Raw genomic sequence first — 16149 nt, 5'->3', positions numbered from 1 at the left:
TGGTTTTATGCTGGTTTGTTATACATATGTTTCCTATGTATTTATGATTTGAACATATATAATATCTGTATTATGGTGTCATACAATGGATGGAAAGACCCCTTGAAAACATCCCTACTGGACATTAACAGCAATTTACTTTGACCATAAGCATCTGCTAAATTAATCATATTGAATGCTATGTGTTCTTTGTTATTGCACCCAATTTAATACATTATTTGTGTGCTATTTAATTAAAGGGGTACTTTATTCACAGTGACTTATTTCGAACTGTGTTACAGTTGATATTTGTAAAGAGGGTGCATTTGGAAACAAGTCAATATTTGGCCACTTTGAGAATTAAATACTGAGCCTGCAATGCACTGTATCGAGAATAAAACTGTAACTCTCGATTTCTGAAGAATTTATTTTGTCATGGAAAACCAAAGCAACTCAAGAGGCCTTCTGAAACCACGCTGGTGCTTTACAATCAGGTGCTGATTACTGAAAAGAACAGGTGTTGGGTAATGTGCAGTTAGTCAGTGTTTGGGCATAAGTGGCAAAAATGTAGAACTTGTAACCAAGGGGATTTGGTTTTATTTTATTTACAAAGAAAAGAAAGCAGAGTAAAGGCTGAGAAATCAGCCACTGATAAAATACACTTCCTTCCTGGTGACTTAACCTCAACAGTCACTAAGTTAACCCAACTATGCAGAGTTCACATTCAGTGCACATCTGAAATTTATACTACAAGCTTGTGTGTGTGTGTGTAATGAGTTTCACCAGGTCTGTCTTGGGAATGTCCTGGTAGTCAGATGAGTAGTAAGTTGCCGTTTTCCCAAATCCATTGTCACCAGCGACCTTTGGTGGCTGAGCATGTTGCCGGTATGTTGCGCTCTTCGGAGTCCAGCAGAAGAGGTTGATGGATTCACGGACACAGCGCTCAATGTCAATTTCTGTGCAACAAACATGAGACTTTTCAGTGCTGGAATTGCTCCCAAACCAAGAGTCAGATCATGAACAACAGATTTTATTTTTTTTTTTCATTGACTGTAGACAATGTAGAGGGCCCGTACCCATTAAATTAAATAACTAAAAAACAAACAACAAGTCAACATTAAAGACAATTAGCAGCTTTGGATGAAGATAGCATCTTTTTTTTAAGCTGGTCTTATCACAGTATTGAGATCTTTATATATCTGTGACAGCAGCTCTTGGTCGCTACTAAAGCCCGTACTTCTACTGTAATATAGTCCAGTCAATAGCTGTCATTTAGAAAAACTCAAAAAACAAAGGCTCTAAATTTTCAATTACCACAGACAACATTTCAAATGTGAGTGTAAACTTCGATGCATAATAAAATGCATGAATAGACACAGTGGAAAACATTAGAATAGAGACAGAAAAATGAGTCAGACAGAAAGAACAGTCCACGTGAATGTAGTGAGGGAGGTTTAGTTTCAGAAGAAGCAGCTTGACCTTAGCATTCTGCTGCCATTAATAGGCTTAAGTAGTCATCCACCAGGAGCACTTTATAATATTAAATGGCCATCTTTTAGCTGCTGTCGGTCATCTGAGCTTCAGTCCTAAAATAAGTTTTCAGTGCAAAGCAAAATTCATTCTCTTCCCCCTAATGCCTGTATAGCAGTATTCATCCTGCTGCTTCTCACGTTAGAATAGAGAGGATTAGGGAACAGGGACTCACTGGATTAACCAAGGATTTAAGTAAATTAGGAATTCTTTCCTTCACACTCTTTCACACTGACAGCTTCTCTCTTACAGCCCCCCTCCCCTTCTTGTGGATATAAGCAAGTCTGGCTAACGAGCACTGCTCGGTATGACCTGCACCTGGACCGGGCTCATGTGAAATTATATAGATGATGTATCTTCCTCCCTCCGTCTGTACCTTGGCGTCAAGGTTATGGGGTTGTCGGGTCTCATGTGCTAGGACCTCACAGACTCGGTTACAAGGTTGATTCCAGTGAAAAACACCCCGGTGGTCTGAGATTCCTCACAGACACGCTCACAGGCAGCGCAGGGAAACACATTTTTCCTCCCTAGGGCAATGAACGCTGTATGCAATCACTCCTGCTAAAAGAGGCAGGAATGAGGAAGAGGAGATTGATGGCAGCTTTAACAAGCCCTGGGCTCAGCTGGGCATTCCACGGCAGGCAATTCTATTAAGGAGCAATTTTACTTTTTAGTTAGACAAAATTACATTTCAGTAATTATGGAGATGTGTTGATTGTGTGCTGTGACTTGCCGCAAACAGTAAAACAGGGTGATCAGTTATGAGCATCTTGAGGGATTTTTAGAATTGGATGAGAGTTCAAAGGAACGTAGAGCTGACAACAAAGAAGATGAGAGACCGAAGTGAATTAAAATACAATCTCTGGTACTATAGTGTTCTACAGTATTTATAAGCAGACCATGGAATCAGGGAGAAGATTAGATTGTGATCTACTCTCACAAATAGTAATTTAGATAATCAATGTCCAGCTAATTTATCCACCATCTTATCTCCTAATTGACCATAAGTCAGCCTGATATGTATTTGGTCCTAAACTTAGCAATTGGAGCCCTTTAATAATACTTTTAATTATTCTAATCTCCTGCAGGATTTAGAAAAGGTATAAAAGAAGTCGAACCTGTCAGTAGCTACTAGTGTAGAGCAAAAACATGCACATTTAATCCAGTAAGTAGGAAAGGAACATACACATGTGAAGTGTCACAGTAAAAATACTAAAATACAGATTTACTGGTTGTACTGTATTTTAAACATCTTGTATCCGTTTCATGTATCCTGAACTCAAACTTAACTGAAAACAAACAACTTGCTCGAGGAATCAACAGCTGTGACTGTGTTTGCGCTGCGACTTGCACTACAAGATTAAAAACAAATCAAATTCTGCTCTGGATACATTATGTTGTGGCCAAATGGTCTGGCTGCACACAAATGCACCAGAGACAATGAAACAGCAACAGCAACAGCAGTGTCAAAGCATTTTGTAAATTATTACAGTAACCAAGACAAGTTCATACTTAATACTTATATATAATAACATTACTAATACGATTTTACAGATGTACGTGTAACAAAGCAGTGAATATGTGATATGTGAATGCTTCTTCTCCCAACACTAAACTTTTAACATTAACGTTGTGCTTCACATTCTGCCCGAGCTCTCAAGGTGTCCCATGAGCACTTTCTGTAGCTTACGGTTGTTTTTCCTTTAGAACTAAACGTCTATAAGTAGAGCTCATCGGTTCTGTGCCCAGCGCTGCTCATCGAGACGGATGCTAATGTCCCGTGAAGGCAAATGTTGCCGCATCATCAGTAAACACACGGTTCCTGTCAGCCAGAGAGCGTCTCTGGTCCATTGTGCATCGATGAAGACTCCAAATGAGAGAAAGTTATAGATCACCAGAGGCTACAACTCTAAGCAAATGGGAATCACAAAATGAGATTAATTGCCAGCAAACGGCGGGCGGAGATGTACTGCCGGCTCTAAGGCAAAAAGCAGCACAGGTCTAACCTGATCCACATTTGATTTTACTTCAGACTCCAATCAATCTGACGAAACGGCATCTTCAGCACAACGCAACGGTGTCTTTTGTGATAACACGGTGCGTCAAGCAGGATGAGTTACAGCATATATGGATAGGACTAAAGTGACTCACTGACAAAGTGGGAAGTCAGTGGTTGAACATGACCTCATATTCACTATGACTTCACTTAAATCTGAACCTCCCCTCTGCTGGAATATTGGCAACTATAGACTTCGCAGTGTTATGTGTGATAGGCTTGTCACTGAGAATTACTGTCACTGGCCCCATTTACTGCCTAGAAGGAGAGTAAGAGTGTGGCTGAATCATTTAAGACCCACTATCCTGTAACATTATCTCGGCCGTTAACTTTTATTCCAATAGTTGCAGATAAAAATAAAAAGAGAGCACTTTTTTTTTTTAAATTTCACAACTAAATGTCAAACCTACTTATGCATTTTTCAAAGTTCACCCATTTCTCTGAACCTTGGATTAAGTCAAAATGTATAATGCAAGGTCATGTACCTTTTTAGCGCAGACACAGTAATCTGCACTAAGTACGGGCTTCCATCATGCACAGCCAACAATTGATAAAAATGTCAACCATGATGTGTACCTAAAAAAATTCTTCTTTAGAAAAGGTAGAAAATAAAAAAAGCAATGAGCTGAGTCACTAAACTGCAAAACAGCTTGAAAAATAAAGAAGAAATCAGCCTGTATGTAAATACACCAACATGTTTACTGAGTGTAACCTCTAAATATTTAAAGACAACAAAAAAAAGCTCCTTAAAGACAACATGTGTGTGCCGTCAATTGTTTTGTGCGTAAATGTAGATGAAAAACATTTTGAAATCTTCAATCTCTTTGTGTGTGCTGCACAAGATAGATTGAGCCATATTTCTTTTTTTTTTTTTAAATAATAATTTCCAGCCAGCATCAGGGTCGTTGTTTTTCCTGGCTTCGTGCACTTGGTGTAGTTACAAGCATGTGAGGTATGTGGACTCTGCTCTGAAACAAATGAACGTGAGCCTCAGTTGTATGAGGACATCAATTCTGTACGCCTGATGGCAGAAAGGAGCAGGTGCGGGCTACAAATCAGAGAATATCTACCATAGCTCACAGTCTATACACTCTGTGTGTGTGTGTGTGTGTGTGTGTGACTACATGAAGTAGTGAGGCAGAGTTTTTATACACTGACCCCTAAAACACTGCTTCCGACAAGGACCATCGTAAACATCTATAGCTTATTTAGAATAACTCCTTTTAACTTCCTGTGCTCTATACATCACATGTCCTGCAGGTTGAGAGAGATTAGAGAAGGTACAAATCAAATAATATAGAATATAAATACATCTAAAAGGAAAAATAAAATAAAATCAACACATCCCTATGCATTCAACAACAGTAAAAAAAAAGACAATAAATACTGTACTGAACAGTTTGGTGTTGGTTTGGATTTAACAGTCTGCTTCTGTAACAAGCTTAATAAAACTATCTTGAGTGTGGACCAAAACATTGCTGGAAGCAAAAGTAAACAAGTCCTGTTTAAGGTCACTCTCCAGCCTAGAATTCCTTCCTAATATAGTTTAGAGAGACTGCCAGATACTACACTGTAACTACCCAGGTATACACAAGCTGCGATAATGAGGCTGGCAGTGATTTACAGGAACGGGCTGGCAGAAGCAGACACTCTCAGGATATCTTGCCAAAGAAGCTGACTGCAGCTCTAGGCCCGACATATTTTACCTTTATAAGGAGAACGGGCTCTCCTTTTCCCTTTCGCCTCAATCACATGAATCTGCTGGACTTGAGCAGTAAAACACAGTGAAGTATAGCAACACTGAATGGAGGCAGAAGGGGAGGCTGCTGGATGGAGTTTACAGAAAGCTCCAGCATCCCTTTTGGACAAATCGTCCATGTCTCTGTTGGCTTTTAAACCCAAATGTCACTCTGCCTTTTAGCTAGAAAAAGAGGGCTAGGCAGCATTTGGAAATAGAGTTTTAAGGGGAAGCTGTTTGAGCTAACCCCCAAATGACAGATACATTCACAAGACATACATTATGAATGCTGCTCTTGGATTTTATGTCACCAATACTTTGCTGAAGTAATTGCTTTGTGCAAGTGAAAAGGAGCAGTAAAGTGGGCTCGTATTAAGATACACTGTCAGGACTCTTCGCTCTGATGACATGTACAGGTGACAGGAACAGCAAATTCCCAGGGGCAATGTGCCTACCGCAGACACTGTAGACAAATCCTTTAGACTAGGAGTCAGTCCGTTATAAGCACTTAACAAATAGATGTAACCACAAGACAGCTAATAAGTATGCATGTCCATCAACCCTGTATCTTTACAATCAACCCATTGAATTCCTCCTCGATTTGTCAGCCTTTCTCCTGTTTCTGTTTTAAAAAAAGAGAATTGTTCCTCTAGTGATCAACATCCATATTGCTGAGGTAAAAGAACATCCTTCTGAATTTGTCACCCCATCTCTTATTCACCCACACTTAATTTCTGCACTACAGTGACACTTCACTTCCTGTAGGTGGTGGTTAAAGAACTAACGAGTGCAGTGTAAAACATATGCAGATGTATTACAAGTGATGTTTTTATTTTTATGCATCAATATCTATTTCTTAGACGAGTAAAGTTTTGTGGGTCAGAGTTGAAAAGGTCCCATTTGTAGTTCTGCGCCGAAGAACCCAGCAGCAAGCTCCAACTTTAATGATATTGTACAACAGTGGCCACTCAGTCCACCCAAGGCACCCATGGACATAAAGCTGTGAAATAAAGATGATATACAAGTGACAGGAATGCTGGAGCACCACAAAGGTTGTGATTTATGTGTCAGACAACTCCCAGGGTGCTGTAGTTGACTGTTCAACAGATGCAGAGCAGATTGTGGCATGCCTAGAGCACATCAAGGAGGGAGTATGTCTGTGTAGGAGTACAGAGCTGGCTGCTTTGAGGATATCATTAACTCAGACACATAAGCACACATTAGTAGTCTGAGGAGCAAAACAAAGCCTCCTGAAAATGCCAGTTGCTGATAGCGACGGACACCCTTTGATTCAGGTTTGGGGGAAACTGAAAAAAAGTCCATATATTCTCACCTGGCAGGTCAGAGAAGAGTAGGATGCACTCATTGAAGCCATTAGCCAAGAGACGATCCCTGAGTTGCTGCAATATGGCCACGCCGATACAGAAGGGGAAAGAGGAGTTTCCCAGCAGCAACGTGTCCCACAGGTGGAAGATCTTGTGCAGTGGGAACACATCTATATGGTGGGTACAGAAATAGACACAACAAAGAGGAGATTTAACAAGACACGCAGAAACAAGAGTCCTTGAAAAGACAAATCCCTCTAGGGAAGCTCAAAACCATCCTGCAAGTGGGACAATAGCATGTGAGCAACATACACACAGTGAGCAACGGGGAATCAGTACATAATGAGTTTGATTTGCATGTGCATAGCGCATTTGCTTAACACGGGTCTATGACTTTAAAATGGTAATCTCACTTTAAAAAAAAAATAAAAAAGTGTATTGGCAAGGTTGCCTGGAGGGATATTTGATGTGGGGGAGGCAGCTGGGAAAATGTTTTTAGGTGGGTGTTGTTGTGGGAAAATGACAGGAAGAACATCAGGGGGCTGAGAAATCTTACAGGAAGGAACCTGAGCAATATTTAGAGCCAACTAAAACCACATCCCGATAATGTGTCCCACTGCAGTTATCATTTCAGTCATATTACCTTCAGTTTTAGAAAAGTTAATGTTTCCTCCGTGTTGAGCGTTATGCATGGGGCATTAACTATCCGATCCACCTGTTTATATCATACAAGGGTTTATTAAGATTGATGATAAGCGGGAGACGTCTGTGTGGGCAAAGTGTGAGACAGTGGCGAGGCAGGCTGAAAGAGCAACAGCAGTGAGAAAATGCGTCGGAGGCTTTGGCGCCACATTAGCAGTCAGCTGAGCATACTGGTGCATGTGAGTGACAAGCAATGTGTATGAGTGTGTGTGCATGCGTGCATGTGTGTTTGTGTGTGTGTCTGTGTGAATGGAAGATCACCCCTCCAACCTTGTCTCATATTGGATTGGGGACATTAGCAGTCAGAGTGGCACACCTCCTGAATACTGGACTCACACACTGCCTCAGGGGGAGGATAAGGGGTAAAAGGGTCAGACCTTACACTCTCCACCCCAGGAGTGGTCTCTGGTGAGTGTGTGTTTAACTGCAGAATGAAATATCCCAGTGTGAAGCCCACAGTGCAAATAAATCAATGGATGGAGTGCGTCCAGATCAATCTGGCTACAATTAATGTAAATCACAGTTTATGTTCCGTCTGTAAAAGTCTAGATTAACAATTCTTACGCAAACTTCCCTCTTAACATGATTTTTGCAAACAGTTATTCAGACAATTGCACCGCATGATGGGGCTTCGCCTAGAAGACACAGAGGTTAATTACATCTAAATTAATTTGTAACAATGATCCGTGACCTCTGTTAATATGCTCATATTCTAGCACCAACTGTGCTCAGTGGAAAGATAAAAGCGTAATGCTGCCATCACCTGACAAATTGCATGCTGAGAGGCAGCCAAAACAAAACCTTTATGCACTTCTCATGCAGAACAGAAGGTGATTTGCACTTAATGCTAATGTTTCCTTTACTAAGCAGGTAAACCTGCAATTATTGCTGCTTGTTAAAAGTCTTAGTTTGCACAGAAACTATAGGACCTACAGCCTTCAAATAAACATTTTGAATCTGAATCTAAATCTGAATGTGTTCTACTAGAATGACACTCTAACTGCCAACACAATATGCAATATGTAAGCTGCATAGTTAAAATGCCCCTACAGAACTGAACTGAAGTTAAAAGGTTAAAAATGAACCAGAAGTCCAAACAGAAATGTTGTATTGGTAGAGTGCGCTATAGAAAAACGTACGTTCTACACTCGACATGGTAAAAAGACGGTTTTATAAATATGGGTATAACAAATTATAAAATCACATCATGTCCTCCTCAAGGGTGTCCAGAGGCAGACAGGTGTGGCAAGAAGCACTGATGTATTTTTATATTAAGTGTTAAATCCATATTTATTCAAGGCTTTTTATTTTTACCTTCCTGGAATTGACTTTGTTTGCTGCATCCTGACTGTGGATTAAGACACTGTCCTTTCTCTTTTTTAGTATCACTTCAACAATATTTTCATAAACTGCAGGTTACGATGCAGTACATTAATGGTGCTTTTTTAGATGACTGTAAACAATGTAATCGATAATTCTGAAATAGCTGTGTAATGACACCATACCATGCCTTATTTACTGCATTTCATAAAATATGCCAAGCACAATTGGGTGTTATGTTTCTACGTTGCCACATTGAAAGTGAGTTACTTTTTAGAAGCAGATAATGGTGCACACTGGACCACTGTCTGTAATAAACCTATAAAGCTAACAGCTGAGTTCCACCACTTTGTTTAGTCACAGAGTCACAGAGATTTGACACTTACTATGGACATACTGTATAACAGCATACAAAAGACCTTTGCTTTATACAAAACATAGTATGTCCACCGTCTAGTTCTGACTGGCAATCTGGATTTAGGGATTTCCTTCAGCATGGCAAAAGTCACAGATGCATTTCAATACATGGGAATTACTTTAGCCAATTTCATACATCTCTATTAATCTGTTCAACAGTGGTAGATCATTTATTTAAGTAAATGTTGAAATATTAAACTATAAAAATACTCATTGCAACTAGAAGTCCTGCACAAAGCAACAGCACAGAACCACTGGCAACAGACACAATGGGCCTCATTTAATAAGTACTAAATTTCGCGTGCAATCTTGTGCATTTCAGTGGTGGGCGTGCTAAGAAAAACTGCATGATAGACAAGAAGTGCAAACATAGTGGAGGCGGTCGTACTTAAGTGAGGGTTTTGCGCGTTTCACTATTGGAGAGCTTGAAGAACACAGACATGCACATACATGCAGCTTTTCTGTAATGCAGTTTTATATTTCTAAACACATAACACCTGAAAGCATCCATCTCTTTACTTGCTATCTCTTAAATTGGAAAAAAAAGATGTGAACCAGGGTGAAGCGTAAAGAGGGAAGCACAGATGTACTGAAGCAGGGAGAGGGAGCAGAGCAGAGTCCCATGTGGCATATTATAGGTTTATCAGAATTGCACCTGTCATATCATTGAAATCAGGGAATTCCTATGCAGTTGGACCATGTGGACGTAATTTGGGGGGATGTGGCGTAATTTAATCAATAATATTCATATGATTATATTTCGTAAACTACAAGCAACTCGACTGCCCAGTAAATTGTGCTTAGAGTACATTTTTTATTCTGTCACTGTTGGATCAAATTACGGATCAACTGAGGAATGATAAATGAGCAAACTCCATCCATTTATGCAGACACAGACTGAAAGCTTTGAATAAAAGAAAGCAGGCCCTGAATTAGTACTTCTTTGTCAAAATACTCGTGCAGTTTGAGGCTGTCACTTAGCTTCGCATCTTTTTCCACCTGGTGAACAAATTGTCTTTTCGGTTTTATGTTGGGATTTTAAAATGTACATAAATAAATAATAGAAAATGAAGATGAATAAAATGTGCTGGTGAAAGTCTAAGGTAGGGTAGGACTGAGCAGTCGAGTCCTTTTCCTCCAGGACTGGAATTAATTAGTAGCTGGAATAAAGGTCACATGAACACACAAAAACGCACAAAACTTGTCCATACAGGAACCACTGACCTTTTCAGTGTCTTTTATTGATACTCTAATGGAAGCAGACTCAAAAGACCTCCTGAAAGTTTTGGATCATGCTCAGTGCCACATCATATCCAAACTGTAAGTACAAAGAGCAGCTACTTACGTGTAAACATAGTCAGGAACCATGGAATGGCATAAAGCTGTTTAGAGAAGAAGAAGAAGAAAAAGAAGAAGATACAAATAAGCACACGTATGAGATAACTTCGCTTTCATCTTAGATTAATATTCTGTACATCAAACAGAATGAATGAACTTCTTTCTCACACAAGAGATTGTGTCTTTAGGAACAGCAGAATACATCTACAGCCTCTGAGAAACAGATATGGTAATAAAAAAAAGAAACTGCTGAGTTTGGTTATTAGTCAGTGGGGAGAAAGCTAACAATGAATCTCATTATACAAGTCAGCCCTCCTTCTTTTCTCTCCACGTTCACTCTACCCATTCCACATTTCCCCAGGAGGAAATGCAAAAGATCAGAATTATAGACCATAGTCACACTCATACCAGTGCACACACACACACACACACACACACATACACATACACACACTACCATTAACCACCTGTTCTAACACCTGCCAGTCGCTGGACACTGTTGCTAGGGCTCTGAAATATTTGGCCAAAAAACAAAGGGGTCTGGAACAGAGCTTGTAGGAATACTGGAGCTTTTCGCAGCCAGGTAATTGATGGCTAATTACAAGGGAACTGGTGACTGGTTGCTGGACCTCTTATGTGCCCAAGAGCGATGACCAGGAGGCGGTGCCACTGCACTCCGAGTCCAAGTCTCAATCTCAACAGGTCGGCAGCAGGACTGCGAGTCCAGCCAGAAAGGATTAGTGTAAGTGTAAATGGCAGACCCAGGAGAGGAGATGCGGCCAAAGTGAGAATGGCCTTAGTACAACAACTGGCTGCATGCGACGTGACTCTCTGCCTGTGGTATTAGAGCAGAGACCTTGAAAACCACAACATTTCCAAAGATTACTCGTGGTTTTACATGCTTGCACAAGATTAGTCTTTTTTTATATGAACTATATTAAGCTAGCCACGTTATGCATATGTGGGAAATTAAATCCAATTCATACTGCTGTGACATTTGGTTTTTTTAGGGCTGATGGATTTATTGCCTCAGTAAAACAACAGCTGAGAGCGTTCTCTGAAGTTCACAGAGGAAAAGGAGATTTAGGGCCTGTAGAGTCTAACTACTGGGATTGACATCAAACATTGTACAAGTTGTATCAACAAAGCTTGTTCCAGTATTATGCCGGCCTAACAGGGAAAACAAAGTGTCCTTTGAAATGCAAGTTGACGCTGGAAGTACTGTACATGCAGTAAGTGTCACGTCAGCATCACAAGCCTTTGTAGAGCCAAGATAGGAGAAAGATATTAAATCCTTGACTCCTCTGTGCTAAGGACCCTGCTTTTCATTGGATAAAGTCCCAGAGGCCGGTCCACAGGTGACACGCATTCATCAGCGCAGTAAGTGAAGCACGAGAGAGACGGGGCAGACTTTAACCTTGTCACTGTCTGAGCAGAGCTGTAAGAAGGAAAGAGAAGGGCAGGAAGAGGTGGCACCGAGTACGGGGGAAATAAGGTAAGCCTGGCAGAGGACCATCATTAAGTGTGTCTGGCAGACATTAGATGCTGTATAAATCATCACCAGTGGACTAGAGGGAGAATTTGACCCTGGACACAAATTCTGGGGAGGAGGATATGGAACAAAAAAAAATGTCAGTGACAATGAAAAGATATGCATGGTGATATATGGATGGCCATTTCCTTTGCCCCTGGAGTGGAGCGAAAAACAGAAATCATTTCTTACTATCTTTGACTTCCCATTAAAGGTAAACTTGGAATAAAAGACAAACGCAATCGTCCCTTTTCCTCTAACTACTGTCGTCATTCAGTAAGGACACTTGCACTCATGGTAACTTACATCTGGGATGAAGCCGATTTCATTTAGATGGTTGCTTAGCTCTGGGTCATGGAAGGCAATCATTTGTGAAAAGACAGTCAAGTACTCTGAAACAAAGACAAAAGGTCAAAAGGTCAAGACAAAATTTACTGTGCAGTTGATGGGCTGAACTGATGTGTGCACAAGACGTTTGTTTCGGATATATATATATATATATATATATATATATATATATATATATATATATATCTTTTTTGGAAAATCTTTTACCTAATGACAAAGATGCTACGGGAAAGAGATGAAATGTTATGACTGTTTTATCTTTTATGTGATGAATGGTCAGAAAGACACAGAGACCCCAAACGGCGCAGGTAGACGGTTGATCAACTATACAACCTTGGAAACTAACTTCTGTAAATAGCGAATGGAAAGTCATGCAGCGTAATGTTGTACTACCACTATTCTTCACCCTGCAAGTCAGGGAAAAGCCTCCGACCAGACAGCTATACAGCAGCTATTCCTCCAGGGCATCTAGCAGTGGGAAGAAATGATAATAGCCACATTCACCGCATAGTTCAAGAGGTGTATGGTTTAGCTGTTTATCAGTAACGTAGGAGTTGCTTGTGACATTTCTCCGCAGGCTTTTGCAGTTTCATTCGTTTCTGTATCTCCAAATGATGTAGCTCAGCTGCAAACTCCATTAAGACAGGCTGAAATTAGTTTTCACAGCTCAGGAACAACATGGAGCCAAAATTTAATCAACATTGAGTTGACGGCCTGATGCACAGTGCCCGCCGATGATAATTTGTTTTTGAACTTAGCTGAGTGCTCTGACCATGTTTAATACTTATTACTGAACTTGCAGTGGCAGTTGACTACATTAGCTGGATGCCTGAAGTGGAAACAAGTAATACCAAAAAATGACACAGTGTGGAATTTATATTCCAATTAGTAGAAACAATAAATGTGCTCTGGAGATCATAGTTCATGGGAAACACATAGTAGAGCAAGTACAACATGCAATTATTCTCTTACCTTGGATGACATGGGAGTTGTCCTTCAGGAAGAAATTGTACAAGTATTTGGGAATGAAGGCAGACATGCAGGCATATGCCAAGGCTGTGAAGGATATGATATAGTAAGTATAAAAGGGAGCCCCAAAAAAGAAAGAATAATGAGCTATTTTAAGTTCAAGTTGAAACTGTTACCTTCATTGTTGAAATTCAAGTAAAGGAATGGAGCACAAAGCGAATCCAAACCTGAAATGAAAAGAAAATCTAAAGTTTGCTGCAGGGTCACTGAAGCAAAGCAGGGAGAAGATGTGACAATACTACCATCTAGTGTTGCGTTATGTTAAGTACAATGTGAGCATGGAAAAGAGAGGAGAAAAAAAACAGAAGCACAATAGAAACATAAAGACGTTAAAAGAGAGACAGGTGAGTGACTGACCCTGCCAGTAGACCAGGTCAGGGTGGGAAACCACCCAGGCTTTCAACACACGTCTGAATTTGATGTGGCCCTGAGGAGATGACAACAGCTCATCATACTGGTGGCAGCGTGGGATGTCCACCTCAATCTAAAAACGCACACACACACACACACACACACACACACACACACACACACACACACACACACACACACACACACACACACACACACACACAGAACAAAGGATGAAGCGCATCTCAATTTAAAAAATGCTGCGTGAGTCAACATGTCACTGCGAGTTACCTGTCTGTCGGTTGGTATCGGAGTGTCCTTGTCTATGCTCTCGTATTTGGCTTGAATGTCTCCCTGTGCAGAGAAAGGAAGGTAAGCTTAAACCCAAAACTACACGTTTTCTCAACAACAACATTTTCTCTTTGTACCTCAATGCCCAGCAGTGCAGCCCATGCCAATCCTCGAACAAGAGGGGGAATATCCACTCTGGCCTCTTTCCACACTAGGTTCTTCTTGTAAGGATAAGCCTGGAGCCGCAACACATTAAACAGAGCACAACACCCAGCTTTAATTCCAAAATATGTGAGCTCTGACACATTTAAGCGATGTGGTATTCCATGTCCTTGTCATGTTTGTGTGACTTAAAATTGTGCGCATGTGTGTGTGTGTGTGTGTGTGTGTGTGTGTGTGCGTATGAATTTGAATGGAGCCCAGACCTTGAGCAGCCTGTCAAAGAGGATGATACGGATGAGCTGGTACTCGGTGTCTCTCTCGCGGATGATGAGTGGCAGCGTGACGGTGGACGACAGCTCATTGCTGCTGTTGGACTGGGGTAGGCTCGACTGTCTGACGGAGGGAGAAGAAAAGGGCATAACCCAGGCCAAAATAAATGCACAATATGAAATGAAAACATCACTGTGAGAAGACAAACACACACAAAGTAGAACAATTGTGACAGGGAGGAGAGAACAACAGCAGTATGTTCAGAATGGAGATTGCTTACTCATCTTCCAGCAGAGGGTAATAGGCCTCTCCTGCCACATCCTTCAGTCTCTGCAAAAGGCAGAAAACCCCATCTTAAAACAACTAATGAGCATTCAAAGTGTAGGTTGTGTTACTCAGATGGTTTTGGAAACATGCTGAAAACCTGATGGCTGACTCGATTGTGCTTATAGGCAAAGGTACGTTTCACAATGTCTTCACAAAATGTGATAAACTAGCACTTATTAATGCAAGTCTCAAGGTTAATGCAGATCTCAAGGTTAAGGAGTAATGGGTTTTCCTTTCCCATTGTAAAAAACAACAGTGTTACAGAGTTTCTGAGGGAAAAGCATCTGTTTTTGTTGCCGTACATTTCTGAGCTGGCACAGTGATAGAGTCACTGTAGTGTCGTCTAGCAAGAAACTCCGATCTCGTCCTTGGCCAAACGATTCTCCGTCTTCCAGGACAAAGCTAAAAAACAAAAACATGAAATGTAAAAATGTTACCATATCAGAGTATGGCCTTATTATCAAATGTATCCAGCGGTGCAGGAATTTGTTTAGGTGTGCGTATCATATACTTGGGCAGTGTGCAGATCGGAGGTTTGGACTGTATGATCTCTTTGTTGGTCAGCTCCTTCTCCAGGTCTCCACCAGCCAGGCACCACAGATGGTACACCTCATCTATGGCTCGCTGTGACAGGTAGTCTTCATCATCATCTTAAAGCAAAAACGCAAAAATATTAGTACTTCCCCATAGGCACATGTGGCGTGTGTGTCTACAAACTGTTGTGTTTCGAGGGGCATTAAAAAGACGAAGATGTAGATCTACAGATGTAGAAGTTTTATTTTTAGTTGTGTTGTTTTCTTAATTTGCATGTGTTTTGTTAAGACCTTTGCAAAGATCACTGATGTCCTCTGGGAGCTCCAGGTGTGCACAGCGCAGGGAAGAGGAGAATAGGCTAACAGGTTTCTGGTAGGGGGTGTAGATGCGAGAGACCTCACTAAACACGGGATCTCTCAGCAGCTCTGCAGGTGTCGGCCTGAAGGATACACACAAAACAAAATCCATGCTCTGAACACAAAGTCCGGCCACAAGCTGCAATTTTGTAAAAGATGCAAAACATAAAATAACACTTGTAACCCAAGTGTTTTGAAAACTAATTTGCTGTCGTGCAACAGGATAAATCAAACTGAATCCATTTACCTTTTGGATGGAAGAAAGGTCAAGCATTTCCTTAATAACTCAAGCACATTCTCAGGCAGGGCCTGTAAAAACCCAGACAAGTCATATTTAAACCTCAAACTGCTCTTTTTACAACAATGAGTAACCATTAAAACATCATCATGTATAAAGTATCTAATTGTAGAATTTAGTAAGTATCTTATGACTAAGAGGAAAGCCACCAAGGGTTTTGACTCAACCTTAATTGAATCCAGGCAGCCATGTTCCTCAGCAAGGACAGTGACAATGTCATCCATGCAACCTGAGAACAACAACACAG

The 16149-nt window shown here is 40.8% G+C and overlaps 1 protein-coding gene across 1 annotated transcript in view; it reads right to left on the bottom strand.

Moving 5' to 3' along the window:
* tbck (TBC1 domain containing kinase) overlaps positions 1-16149 on the bottom strand; it is a 32706-nt gene that overhangs the window by 13048 nt on the left and 3509 nt on the right. The window contains exons 8-23 of the mRNA XM_026360112.2: positions 16070-16131; positions 15852-15913; positions 15539-15687; positions 15226-15364; positions 15017-15116; positions 14668-14717; positions 14381-14510; positions 14093-14191; positions 13956-14018; positions 13671-13797; positions 13430-13480; positions 13257-13340; positions 12243-12328; positions 10413-10449; positions 6637-6798; positions 763-935 (exon numbers count right to left, since the gene is read on the bottom strand). Of these exons, the coding sequence (XP_026215897.1) occupies positions 763-935; positions 6637-6798; positions 10413-10449; positions 12243-12328; positions 13257-13340; positions 13430-13480; positions 13671-13797; positions 13956-14018; positions 14093-14191; positions 14381-14510; positions 14668-14717; positions 15017-15116; positions 15226-15364; positions 15539-15687; positions 15852-15913; positions 16070-16131 (1574 nt within the window). The remainder of the gene's footprint in view (positions 1-762; positions 936-6636; positions 6799-10412; positions 10450-12242; positions 12329-13256; positions 13341-13429; positions 13481-13670; positions 13798-13955; positions 14019-14092; positions 14192-14380; positions 14511-14667; positions 14718-15016; positions 15117-15225; positions 15365-15538; positions 15688-15851; positions 15914-16069; positions 16132-16149) is intronic.

Source organism: Anabas testudineus, chromosome 1, assembly GCF_900324465.2.
Source record: "Anabas testudineus chromosome 1, fAnaTes1.2, whole genome shotgun sequence".
In the NCBI taxonomy this organism is placed as follows: Eukaryota; Metazoa; Chordata; class Actinopteri; order Anabantiformes; family Anabantidae; genus Anabas; species Anabas testudineus.
The sequence above is the reverse complement of the archived record's forward strand: the minus strand, read 5'-3'. Positions and strand labels throughout refer to the sequence as shown.